At 47.4% G+C, this 14,041-nt stretch overlaps 1 protein-coding gene across 1 annotated transcript in view; it reads right to left on the bottom strand.

Annotated features, from left to right (window-relative positions):
* Positions 1 to 1,135: 1,135 nt before the first annotated feature.
* CLUAP1 (clusterin associated protein 1) overlaps positions 1,136 to 14,041 on the bottom strand; it is a 75,871-nt gene continuing 62,965 nt past the window's right edge. The window contains exons 9-12 of the mRNA XM_040441798.1: positions 10,982 to 11,054; positions 9,720 to 9,833; positions 4,366 to 4,415; positions 1,136 to 1,802 (exon numbers count right to left, since the gene is read on the bottom strand). Coding sequence (XP_040297732.1) covers positions 1,623 to 1,802; positions 4,366 to 4,415; positions 9,720 to 9,833; positions 10,982 to 11,054 — 417 coding nt within the window. The 3' untranslated portion in view covers positions 1,136 to 1,622. The remainder of the gene's footprint in view (positions 1,803 to 4,365; positions 4,416 to 9,719; positions 9,834 to 10,981; positions 11,055 to 14,041) is intronic.

Genomic DNA, 14,041 nt, shown 5'->3' with positions numbered 1-14,041 from the left:
GGTCATGTGCATGAGACCTTAAATGGAATGGAGAGCAGGGGTTGCACCTAAAAGCTGGTGCAAGAGGGGGCCACACATGAGACGAGTCCTACATATGACACATGGTAGGTAGGGGGCCCGTTACAGATTTTGAACTAGAGTCAAGTAGCCTCATGTTACACCCCCCCCCCACCGAGTCCGCTTATCATATATTCTAGAATGTCCTCTCCTTTGTCTTTCTTTCATAGTGAAATATGAAGAATCAACACAAAAAGTTTATTTTGTATTTTTAAACAAAATGTGTACAAACTGGTAATAAACAAAGGGTGAATAAATACAAGGAATCTGGAGGAAGGTAACAGTGTTTTCCCACTTGGTCCGTTAAAGGGAGTGCGTCACCAGGAGGTTCACTGCGTCACCAGGCACGATGCCTTATCTGGATGTAATGATACCTTTTCACTTCGCGATCTGTTGCCTCATTCTGGAGGAAAAGTACTTTTAATCCTTATGCAAATGAGAAGTTAGGTGCACTGAGGGCGGGCCCAAACCACTCTGTGCTCCTCTTGCTTCCTCTGCCAGCCCCTCCCTCTCCTTGATTGACAGGGCCAGGCGAAGTGACTATGCAGCAACCTGATGCTGTCAATCAAGGAGAAAGAGGGGCTGGCAGAAGAAGCAAGGGTGCACAGTGCTTGGGCCGGCCCTCAGTGCACTTAACTGCTCATTTGCATAAGGATTACAAGTATTTTTTATCTCCAGAATGAAGCAATGGATCGTTAGGTATTTAATTCAGCTGAACTAGCCCTACAGGGCCCTGTGCCTGGTGTAGCAATGGACAGGTCCTATTTTGTTCCCCAATTCTGGGACATCTTATCTTACAACTGTTGCTGTTCCTTTGTTATTCCTTAAAGGAGTTGTCCAAGTTATTTTTATTGATGACCTATCCATAGGACAGGTATTCGATATCAGATCGGCGGGGGTCCGACGCCTGGCCAATCAGCTGTTTGCAGTGCCAGCACTGCCTCCTCTTCATTGTTTACCGGCTCGCCGTCGCATCCGCAGCGATAATCAGGTGTAAGGGTCCATTCACACATCGTGCTGCCCCATAGAAATGAATGGGTCCGCAATTCCGTTCCGCATTTTGCGGACGTGTGAATGGACCCTAAGCCGTCCTATTCATTTCAATGTAGTACACTTGTATAGGAAGTACCCGTACCTATTGAAGTGAATGGGACGGCTTCTTGTAATTACACTGCTCACCGGCTGCAGGTAAACATGTGAGCATGGAGTGCGGCCTTCTCTTCAACCAGCTGATCGGCGGGGGTGCCAGGTGTCGGACCCCCGCTGATCTGATATTGATGACCTATCCTGAGGATAGGTCATAATTAAAAATAACTTTGACAACCCCTTTAAGGAAATGGATGAATAAACTGACCCCATAGGGTGTGTCCCAGCACTGACTGGATAGTGTCAATTTATCCATACCTTTCTAGGAGGATTAACAGAGGAACAGCACAATGCAGAGAACTAAGAAAAGATGCCCCAGAGTTAACATTTTTGGGCAAATACAAGTTTTTACTGAAACAGACATGTAAGAAGAGCTGACTGAGCCCCTTTAAGAACTGCTGTGATCAGCATGCACCATGTTAGAAGTCATTGTCACTCTCCACAAATGACTCATTTTGTCGCAATTGTCTTCTGGGCTTCCCCAAGTCTCTCTTGGGACCCCTTGCCCTCATGATTTCTTCCTCATCATCGTCGTCCTCATCATCGTCCTCCTCATCCTCTTCATCATCCACATCCATCTCACTGTCCTCTAAGGCGTCCTGTGTGAAGAAGCGATGGTGAAATATTAGTACAAGCATCTCTCCCATGATGCAATGGTCTGAGCCTCATCTGACACCACAGTAAAGATGGGTCTATGGGTGCTCCTGCGGGTAAGGTGCATGTACCAACCTGCTGGTGGCTGCGGACAGCCTCAGTATTACTTAGAATGGCAGGAGTGGCGCCCGCCTCCATGTAATGACAGCAAGGAGATAAAAAGAAGACATGAGACATGAGGAGCGGAGAGAAGGAGAGCACACGACCAGTCACTGATGGGGGAAATGGAGAACTGGGATGGATGAAACAAGCAGTTACCTGGTGACGTCTAACGTGGGTGTCTAGACTATGCTCTCACCTGTATGGAAGCCTCCCCCTGACAACCCTAAAGTCTACAGTACTTGGATTTTAATGGGGTCACTACATCATGCATTAAAATCCAACTATTCCAGAAAATAAGAACAGTTAGTGGATCACCAAGCGTTCCAGATTATTGGATGCACCTGGACTTCCAATACTCTGGACTGCATTTGTGTGGTTGTCTCATTACGTCATCGTTAGGAAGCACCATTTTATTTTTTTTGGTCAGACTGAATCCCAGTAGCGATGAACGAACTGGTGTTTTCAAGTTTGGAGTACAAGGTTCGGGTTATCTATTAATTACGTTATGGATTCCGCTACCACGGACCATAGCTTACGGTCCATGGTGACGGAATCCATACCAGAATTCTTAGATAACCGGAACCTTGTACGCCGAACTTAAAAAAACTCAAGTTTGCTCAATACTAAATCCCAGCACTCATGCCGGAAACAGTCCGGATCCCCGCAGGTCCCATTATAAACAATGGGGCCTGGCGATGCTCCGGCCCTTGCCAGCGATGCGGGATACGATGAACTCTGACAGGCTGTTCCTCTGCAAGATGGTGTTAATGCTACGGAGAAACTAGCCTTAGCAATGTGTGGGGCCATTGCGGTCACACCTCCGGTGATTAGACATTGTTCATATTGAGACAACCTGTACAGCACTACGGACAAAGATGGTGCCATATAAATGCATAATAATGAAACCAATTTGCAGCGATTGTAGTTTCTTTGCTCAGCCACTAGGCTGCAGTATATAGATGGCTCGATCTGATATACTGTAGGAACCCTGCATTTCCCACCTTGCACGCTGAAGACGCAGATACAGTTGAATACAACGGTGAAGCAGGGACTCGATAGCTCCCAGCTTCACCATTCCCCTGCGTAGTTAAGCGTGATGTAGTGACGTTATTGCACTTGCTGTGCTGAGCCACAGACGGCAGAGCACAAGGAGCGGACGTGATCTACTCTGTTCGTCGGGGGAATGTGGGATAGGCTACTTTCACACTAGCGTTCAGAGCGGGTCCGTCTGGGGTCTGCACAGACGGATCCGCTCCTATAATGCAGACGTTTGGATCCGTTCAGAACGGATCCGTCTGCATTATAGTTTAAAAAAAATTCTAAGTGTGAAAGTAGCCTGAGCGGATCCGTTCAGACTTTACATTGAAAGTCAATGGGGGACGGATCCGTTTGAAGATTGAGCCATATAGGGTCATCTTCATACGGATCCGTCCCCATTGACTTACATTGTAAGTCTGGACGGATCCGTTTGCCTCCGCACGGCCAGGCGGACACCCGAACGCTGCAAGCAGCGTTCAGGTGTCCTGAGCGGAGCGGAGGCTGAACTCTGCCAGACTGATGCATTCTGAGCGGATCCGCATCCACTCAGAATGCATTAGGGCTGGACGGATGCGTTCGGGGCCGCTTGTGAGACCCTTCAAGCGGAGCGCACGAGCGGAGCCCCGAACGCTAGTGTGAAAGTAGCCTTAGGTGAGTATTTAAACTAGAGGCATAAGTCTGATTAAGGTGGGGGACATATATATATATATATATGTGTGTGTGGGGCAACTAAAGGGGGCATCACTGTGTGCGGTGCCATCTAAGGGGGCGTAACCATATAAAGGGGGCATAACTATGAGGGTGGCCAGTGGCATAACTAGAAATGACTGGGTCCCACAGCAACTTCTTTATAACCACTTTCTCCTGTGCAACCCTCACTCCAGTGGCCCAGCAGCCGGCCGTTTCCTACATTGTCACTGTATATAATGTCATTGTATAATACTGTTTTAGTCCTCCTTCTGGGTGGGCCCCTTCTAAGTTTGGGCCCCAAAGCAGCTGCTTTTCCTGCTTCCCCTATAGCTACTCCCCTGAGGGTGGCATCACTGTGTAGGGGGGCACTTGACTCTATGTGGGTGCACTTGAGAAGGCAGCACTGTGTAGGGGCCACCTACTGGGGCATCACACTGGGAGTGGAAGCCATTTATGGGGACTCATATTGCGTGCGGGATCACTTAAGAAGACAACACTCTGTCAGGGGGCATTGTACTTTACCAAGGGGCACTTAGAGAACATCACTTTGTTTTGGGGGCACTTTAGGGGGCCTAATTCTGTGTGTGGGGCACTTTTTTTTGCGTCTCGGACCTTCACCCGATGGCAGACTTTGAGTTCTGGATAGATACGTTGAAGCTCCTCTGTCCAGTCACTTACCTCATCGCTGTCTCCTCCTTGCATGGTCCCCACAACGCGGGCGCCCCTCCCTGTAACAACACATTCATTATCGATGGGGCGAGATCGCATCTACCTCTCGCTCTGAGCGAGCGCATACTTCCTATTATCATTAATTTCATTACAATGTGTAAGTGAGACCCTGCGGTAATGAAGGTTATGGGCTCATTCACACTGACACGCTGAACTGGTTTTATTCACACATCCAATTTTTATATGCAGATGTTCCTGTGTTGATGCCATTTTTAGAACAAAATAATTTTTTATTAGAATTTTAAAAGAGATTTCATTATAACATACAGAAAATTGAATGTTTCACACGTAATATTACTTCATATCACATGAGGTGGGAACACAATCTATATTTCAAATATAATTGATGATGCATGTATCAGAATAAATTGCAGTAAAATGCCATTTTTAAAGGGGTTTTCCATCAGTAGAATTCTGAGTGATTGACAGCTCTCTCTGTATACACAGCCATAGAGGGAAGGCTGTCAATCACTGATAGGACCTCCTCCTCATAGAGGGAAGGCTGTCAGTCACTGATAGGACCGCCTCCTCATAGAGGGAAGGGCTGTAAGTCACTGATAGGACCTCCTCCTCATAGAGGGAAGGCTGTCAGTCACTGATAGGACCTCCTCCTCATAGAGGGAAGGCTGTCAGTCACTGATAGGACCTCCTCCTCATAGAGGGAAGGCTGTCAGTCACTGATAGGACCTCCTCATAGAGGGAAGGCTGTCAATCACTGATAGGACCGCCCCCTCATAGAGGGAAGGCTGTCATTTACTGATAAGACCACCTCCTCATAGAGGGAAGGCTGTCAATCACTGATAGGACCTCCCCCTCATAGAGGGAAGGCTGTCAGTCACTGATAGGACCGCCCCCTCATAGAGGGAAGGCTGTCAATCACTGATAGGACCTCCTCCTCAACGAGGGAAGGCTGTCAGTCACTGATAGGACCTCCTCCTCATAGAGGGAAGGCTGTCAGTCACTGATAGGACCTCCTCATAGAGGGAAGGCTGTCATTTACTGATAAGACCACCTCCTCATAGAGGGAAGGCTGTCAGTCACTGATAGGACCTCCTTCTCATAGAGGGAAGGCTGTCAGTCACTGACTGATAGCCTTCCCTCTATGAGGAGGAGGTCCTGTCAGTCACTAATAGGACCTCCTCCTCATAGAGGGAAGGCTGTCAGTCACTGATAGGACCTCCTCCTCATAGAGGGAAGGCTGTCAGTCACTGATAGGACCGCCTCCTCATAGAGGGAAGGCTGTCAGTCACTGATAGGACCTCCTCCTCATAGAGGGAAGGCTGTCAGTCACTGACTGATAGCCTTCCCTCTATGAGGAGGAGGTCCTGTCAGTCACTAATAGGACCTCCTCCTCATAGAGGGAAGGCTGTCAGTCACTGATAGGACCTCCTCCTCATAGAGGGAAGGCTGTCAGTCACTGATGGGACCTCCTCCTCATAGAGGGAAGGCTGTCAGTCACTGATGGGACCTCCTCCTCATAGAGGGAAGGCTGTCAGTCACTGATGGGACCTCCTCCTCATAGAGGGAAGGCTGTCAGTCACTGATAGGACCTCCTCCTCATAGAGGGAAGGCTGTCCGTCACTGATAGGACCTCCTCATAGAGGGAAGGCTGTCAATCACTGATAGGACCACCTCCTCATAGAGGGAAGGCTGTCAGTCACTGATAGAACCTCCTCCTCATAGAGGGAAGGCTGTCAATCACAGATAGGACCACCTCCTCATAGAGGGAAGGCTGTCAATCACAGATAGGACCACCTCCTCATAGAGGGAAGGCTGTCAATCACAGATAGGACCACCTCCTCATAGAGGGAAGGCTGTCAATCACTGATAGGACCTCCCCCTCATAGAGGGAAGGCTGTCAGTCACTGATAGGACCGCCCCCTCATAGAGGGAAGGCTGTCAATCACTGATAGGACCACCTCCTCAACGAGGGAAGGCTGTCAGTCACTGATAGGACCTCCTCCTCATAGAGGGAAGGCTGTCAATCACTGATAGGACCTCCTCCTCATAGAGGGAAGGCTGTCAGTCACTGATAGGACCACCTCCTCATAGAGGGAAGGCTGTCAATCACAGATAGGACCACCTCCTCATAGAGGGAAGGCTGTCAGTCACTGATAGGACCGCCCCCTCATAGAGGGAAGGCTGTCAGTCACTGATAGGACCGCCCCCTCATAGAGGGAAGGCTGTCAGTCACTGATAGGACCTCCTCCTCATAGAGGGAAGGCTGTCAGTCACTGATAGGACCTCCTCCTCATAGAGGGAAGGCTGTCAATCACTGATAGGACCACCTCCTCAACGAGGGAAGGCTGTCAGTCACTGATAGGACCTCCTCATAGAGGGAAGGCTGCCAATCACTGATAAGACCACCTTCTCATAGAGGCAAGGCTGTCAATCACTGATAGGACCTCCTCCTCATAGAGGGAAGGCTGTCAGTCACTGATAGGACCTCCTCCTCATAGAGGGAAGGCTGTCAGTCACTGATAGGACCACCTTCTCATAGAGGCAAGGCTGTCAATCACTGATAGGACCTCCTCCTCATAGAGGGAAGGCTGTCAGTCACTGATAGGACCGCCCCCTCATAGAGGGAAGGCTGTCAGTCACTGATAGGACCGCCCCCTCATAGAGGGAAGGCTGTCAATCACTGATAGGACCTCCTCCTCATAGAGGGAAGGCTGTCAATCTCTGATAGGACCTCCTCCTCATAGAGGGAAGGCTGTCAGTCACTGATAGGACCGCCCCCTCATAGAGGGAAGGCTGTCAGTCACTGATAGGACCTCCTCCTCATAGAGGGAAGGCTGTCAGTCACTGATAGGACCACCTCCTCATAGAGGGAAGGCTGTCAATCACTGATAGGACCTCCTCCTCATAGAGGGAAGGCTGTCAATCAGTGATAGGACCTCCTCCTCATAGAGGGAAGGCTGTCAATCACTGATAGGACCTCCTCATAGAGGGAAGGCTGTCAATCAGTGATAGGACCTCCTCCTCATAGAGGGAAGGCTGTCAATCACTGATAGGACCTCCTCATAGAGGGAAGGCTGTCAATCAGTGATAGGACCGCCCCCTCATAGAGGGAAGGCTGTCAGTCACTGATAGGACCTCCTCATAGAGGGAAGGCTGTCAATCTCTGATAGGACCTCCTCCTCATAGAGGGAAGGCTGTCAGTCACTGATAGGACCGCCCCCTCATAGAGGGAAGGCTGTCAGTCACTGATAGGACCGCCCCCTCATAGAGTGAAGGCTGTCAGTCACTGATAGGACCGCCCCCTCATAGAGGGAAGGCTGTCAATCACTGATAGGACCTCCTCCTCATAGAGGGAAGGCTGTCAGTCACTGATAGGACCACCTCCTCATAGAGGGAAGGCTGTCAATCACTGATAGGACCTCCTCCTCATAGAGGGAAGGCTGTCAATCACTGATAGGACCTCCTCCTCATAGAGGGAAGGCTGTCAATCACTGATAGGACCTCCTCCTCATAGAGGGAAGGCTGTCAATCACTGATAGGACCGCCTCCTCATAGAGGGAAGGCTGTCAATCACTGATAGGACCTCCTCCTCATAGAGAGAAGGCTGTCAGTCACTGATAGGACCACCTCCTCATAGAGGGAAGGCTGTCAATCACTGATAGGACCTCCTCCTCATAGAGGGAAGGCTGTCAATCAGTGATAGGACCTCCTCCTCATAGAGGGAAGGCTGTCAGTCACTGATAGGACCACCTCCTCATAGAGGGAAGGCTGTCAATCACTGATAGGACCTCCTCCTCATAGAGGGAAGGCTGTCAATCACTGATAGGACCTCCTCCTCATAGAAGGAAGGCTGTCAATCACTGATAGGACCTCCTCCTCATAGAGGGAAGGCTGTCAATCACTGATAGGACCTCCTCCTCATAGAGGGAAGGCTGTCAATCACTGATAGGACCACCTCCTCATAGAGGGAAGGCTGTCAGTCACTGATAGGACCTCCGCCTCATAGAGGGAAGGCTGTCAGTCACTGATAGGACCTCCGCCTCATAGAGGGAAGGCTGTCAATCACTGATAACTCCGCCTCCTGGACTTCACAGCCCAGAATGAGCAGGAACGTAAATGAATGAAATACAAGTTATACAGATTTTTTCCCATAAAACTATATATCAGCTCAGACATCCTATTTAGTGACTAGTTCCCTTTAAATCTAGAACTGCACAGAGACTTTAAGGCTGTGTTCACATGTTGTGACCGCAAACTGCGTCCAGATGGAGACTGGCAGGTTTATAAATGCCTGCTGCTAAGTAAAAGCGCTTTTAAAACTGGGCTGATCTCTGGGTCGGCGTGGGTTTTTAGATGCACCATGGGCTCACAATGGACACAAAGTGTGAACACTGCCTAAAAAGCGCAACTAATTGATATGACTAGATTAAGGCCCCATGCACACGACCATATTTTTTTGCAGATCACACACGGACCCATTCATTTCTATGGGCCCACAAAAAATGCAGACAGAACATGGATGTCATGCTTGTGCTCTCCGCATCTGTGCTACACATTATAGAGCATGTCCGATTCTTGTCTGTTTTGCGGACAAGAGTAGGCATTTTGAGAACCGCAGAAATTGAGTGATGCACATGGCCGGTATCTGCATTTTGCGGACTGCAAAACAGATACGGCCGTGTGCATAAGGGCAAAGGCTAGGGTTACACAGATAAAATCAGTCAGTGGCACTGCAAAAATTAACTATTGAGCTGTTGCTACAGTCCAGGGAATACATTGGGTTGTATGCAATGTCACGAACTGCAGCGATCAATCAATAGATTGAATCAGTCTAATTCAATCTAAAGAAAATTTTATAAAAAAAATTAAAATGGCGGTGCTCCCCAGTCCTTAGTAAGTGACAAGCAAACCTTACAAGACACAGTATTAATACCTGCCTAGATCTAGCCTTGCAAACACACCAGAAAGAAAGTTTAAAGGGGTCCTCTCACTTCAGCAAATGGCATTTATCATGTTGAGAAAGTTAGTACAAGGCACTTATTAATGTATTGTGATTGTCCATATTGCCTCCTTTGCTTACTAGATTCATTTTTCCATCAGATTATACACTGCTCGTTTCCATGGTTACGACCACCCTGCAATTCAGCAGTAGTGGTCGTGCTTGCACAGTATAGGAAAAGGCACCTGGGACCGTGGGATTGTGCATAGGCACGCAGGCTCATCATCTCCGGCCCCTTTATCTCCATGATAAGTGCCATTTGCTGAAGTGAGACAACCCCTTTAATGCTGCTAGAGAAGCAGAACTCTGTGGCAGGAATATCCTAGATACTAGAGACCAGTACCTTGTACGGGTATGCTGCGCCCCATCTGAAATTTACCGAGTCTCCTGTCCTCCTCCTCCATGTCATCAGAGCCTTCGTCATCCTGGATCTCACTATCCGAATCTTCATTGCTATCTAGAGAGCAAATAAAACAATGAATTCGCTGCCAGGTAGCAGAGGTAGTATGTGATGACAGGTGTGTGATGTACAGGTAGCAGAGGTAGTATGTGATGACAGGTGTGTGATGTACAGGTAGCAGAGGTAGTATGTGATGACAGGTGTGTGATGTACAGGTAGCAGAGGTAGTATGTGATGACAGGTGTGTGTGACGTACAGGTAGCGAAGATAGTATGTGATGACAGGTGTGTGTCACGTACAGGTAGCGGAGGTAGTATGTGATGACAGGTGTGTGTTACGTACAGGTAGCAGAGGTAGTATGTGATGACAGGTGTGTGTTACGTACAGGTAGCAGAGGTAGTATGTGATGACAGGTGTGTGACGTACAGGTAGCAGAGGTAGTATGTGATGACAGGTGTGTGTGAAGTACAGGTAGCAGAGGTAGTATGTGATGACAGGTGTGTGACGTACAGGTAGCAGAGGTAGTATGTGATGACAGGTGTGTGACGTACAGGTAGCAGAGGTAGTATGTGATGACAGGTGTGTGACGTACAGGTAGCAGAGGTAGTATGTGATGACAGTTGTGTGACGTACAGGTAGCAGAGGTAGTATGTGATGACAGGTGTGTGTGAAGTACAGGTAGCAGAGGTAGTATGTGATGACAGGTGTGTGACGTACAGGTAGCGGAGGTAGTATGTGATGACAGGTGTGTGTGAAGTACAGGTAGCAGAGGTAGTATGTGATGACAGGTGTGTGACGTACAGGTAGCAGAGGTAGTATGTGATGACAGGTGTGTGACGTACAGGTAGCAGAGGTAGTATGTGATGACAGGTGTGTGTGAAGTACAGGTAGCAGAGGTAGTATGTGATGACAGGTGTGTGACGTACAGGTAGCAGAGGTAGTATGTGATGACAGGCGTGTGACGTACAGGTAGCAGAGGTAGTATGTGCTGACAGGTGTGAGATGTACAGGTAGCAGAGGTAGTATGTGATGACAGGTGTGTGACGTACAAGTAGCAGAGGTAGTATGTGCTGACAGGTGTGAGATGTACAGGTAGCAGAGGTAGTATGTGATGACAGGTGTGTGACGTACAGGTAGCAGAGGTAGTATGTGCTGACAGGTGTGTGACGTACAGGTAGCAGAGGTAGTATGTAATGACATCTTACTTGCTGACTTCTGCAGCCTGCTCTCCTCCTCCCTCAGCTTGCTCTGCATCAGCCTCAGTGTGTTTTCTGCCTCCTGTTGGGCATAGTTCACATGATATCAGGCACAGTCTTACATATTCTGGGGTTATGTAAAGCTCCGTATCCAGAGCTGAATTTTTAGTCTACAATGACATCACTACACACACTGTATTTGGTTTTAGTCTACAATGACATCACTGCACACTCTGTATTTGGTTTTAGTCTACAATGACATCACTGCACACTCTGTATTTGGTTTTAGTCTACAATGACATCACTGCACACTCTGTATTTGGTTTTAGTCTACAATGACATCACTGCACACTCTGTATTTGGTTTTAGTCTACAATGACATCACTGCACACACTGTATTTGGTTTTAGTCTACAATGACATCACTGCACACACTGTATTTGGTTTTAGTCTACAATGACATCACTACACACTGTATTTGGTTTTAGTCTACAATGACATCACTGCACACACTGTATTTGGTTTTAGTCTACAATGACATCACTGCACACTCTGTATTTGGTTTTAGTCTCCAATGACATCACTGCACACTCTGTATTTGGTTTTAGTCTACAATGACATCACTGCACACACTGTATTTGGTTTTAGTCTACAATGACATCACTGCACACTCTGTATTTGGTTTTAGTCTACAATGACATCACTGCACACTCTGTATTTGGTTTTAGTCTACAATGACATCACTGCACACACTGTATTTGGTTTTAGTCTACAATGACATCACTGCACACTCTGTATTTGGTTTTAGTCTACAATGACATCACTGCACACTCTGTATTTGGTTTTAGTCTACAATGACATCACTGCACACTCTGTATTTGGTTTTAGTCTACAATGACATCACTGCACACACTGTATTTGGTTTTAGTCTACAATGACATCACTGCACACTCTGTATTTGGTTTCAGTCTACAATGACATCACTGCACACACTGTATTTGGTTTTAGTCTACAATGACATCACTGCACACACTGTATTTGGTTTTAGTCTACAATGACATCACTGCACACTCTGTATTTGGTTTTAGTCTACAATGACATCACTGCACACTCTGTATTTGGTTTTAGTCTACAATGACATCACTGCACACACTGTATTTGGTTTTAGTCTACAATGACATCACTGCACACACTGTATTTGGTTTTAGTCTACAATGACATCACTGCACACTCTGTATTTGGTTTTAGTCTACAATGACATCACTGCACACTCTGTATTTGGTTTTAGTCTACAATGACATCACTGCACACTCTGTATTTGGTTTTAGTCTACAATGACATCACTACACACACTGTATTTGGTTTTAGTCTACAATGACATCACTGCACACACTGTATTTGGTTTTAGTCTACAATGACATCACTGCACACACTATTTGGTTTCAGTCTACAATGACATCACTGCACACACTGTATTTGGTTTTAGTCTACAATGACATCACTGCACACTGTATTTGGTTTTAGTCTACAATGACATCACTGCACACACTGTATTTGGTTTTAGTCTACAATGACATCACTGCACACACTGTATTTGGTTTCAGTCTACAATGACATCACTGCACACACTGTATTTGGTTTTAGTCTACAATGACATCACTGCACACACGGGATTCAGGTTTCTGGAGCAGAATTACACAACATGGTTTCTAAAAATTTCTCGAAAGATAAAAGTGACAAAAGACCCGTCTCCTGAATCCCATCTTACTTCACATTTACTTAGAAAGCAGAGTAAACGTCTCCATTAAAGCCCCACAGGCCGGCGACACTGGGCTGCAGACATACTAAAGTGGACAGGTCTCAGATGAGCAGACGTGCCGAGGGCGGGGGGGATGGTGTTCGGCAGCATGGCTGAGGATCGGATGAGACAGGTTTATTCATCTGGAGAAGATTCCCAGCACTTAAGATCTGCCCCAGACACATGAGCGAAGTAACCTATAGTTAGGCAGAGCTATTCCTGACTAATACAGCTGGTGACACGGTAAACGAAACATCCCCCTGGCGGCAGGAGACGTGACCGACCCCGGATGATTAGTCTGTTTGGTCGGATTACATATATATGTTATTATATGGTCTGGAGCCATGTTTCTCATACAGAGCTCCAAATCTCCTGCATCATTTAGCATAACCAGTTTCTTGATAAAAACTGCTCTGCCTGCAGCCACCACTAGGGGGTGCTTAGGAGCTATCTGCATATAGATTTCTGCATTGAGCTCAATACTAGGGCTCACACTGCGTTATTGCCCTGGACTACATACTAAACATGTCCATAGGGCTCTGTTCACCCTGGCATCTGCACTTCCTCTTTTCTATGCCATCATAGGAACTGAAATGCAAAAATGGCAGCAACGGGACACCAACAGCACCCTACGGACCCTACTAATTGTGAGGTTTGGTTGAACCCCTGAAAATTCAATGTCCGTAGATAAATCCACAGGGGTTGTACAGGATCTGAAAAGCATTGCTGCTCTCTTCCGAAAACAGCGCCACACTTGTCGCCCACAGGTGGCATTTGGTACTGCGGCTCATCTCCATTCACTTCAGTGCATGCAGACACAACCCTGGACAGGCGTGCTGCTGTTTCTAGAAGAAAGCAGCCATGTTGCTCTAATTCCGAACACAATGGTGTTCTCTACCAAACTACTGGAAAAACGGAAAAGCAGGTCAAACGAAGTCTGAAGTCCTGATTTCGAGTAAGTGCATCGCCCTGGCGGAAGGAGAGCCAAAATGTGACGTGTCATCCCTACGCTATAACGGGCAGCTCATGACATATACATTACACGGGTGCCATTATAGTCTATGGGTGACGATCCATCATAGCCTCCATATACAGTATATGTTGGGAGCTTTATATGGCGTATATAGTAAATGGAGGCCAGAAAACGCCTACCTCTATGCAGTAGGTTGTAGCTGTAGGCTGGAAGGTGGAAATGAGCCTCGTCTGTGCACAGCAGATTAGCGCAGCAGACAAAGGGTTACTGGCTGATCATTGCGATGTCTGATTAGGAAA

The sequence above is a fragment of the Bufo bufo genome, chromosome 7, assembly GCF_905171765.1.
Source record: "Bufo bufo chromosome 7, aBufBuf1.1, whole genome shotgun sequence".
Lineage (NCBI taxonomy): Eukaryota > Metazoa > Chordata > Amphibia > Anura > Bufonidae > Bufo > Bufo bufo.
Note: the sequence above shows the minus strand (reverse complement) of the source record. Positions and strands in the feature narration are given on the sequence as shown.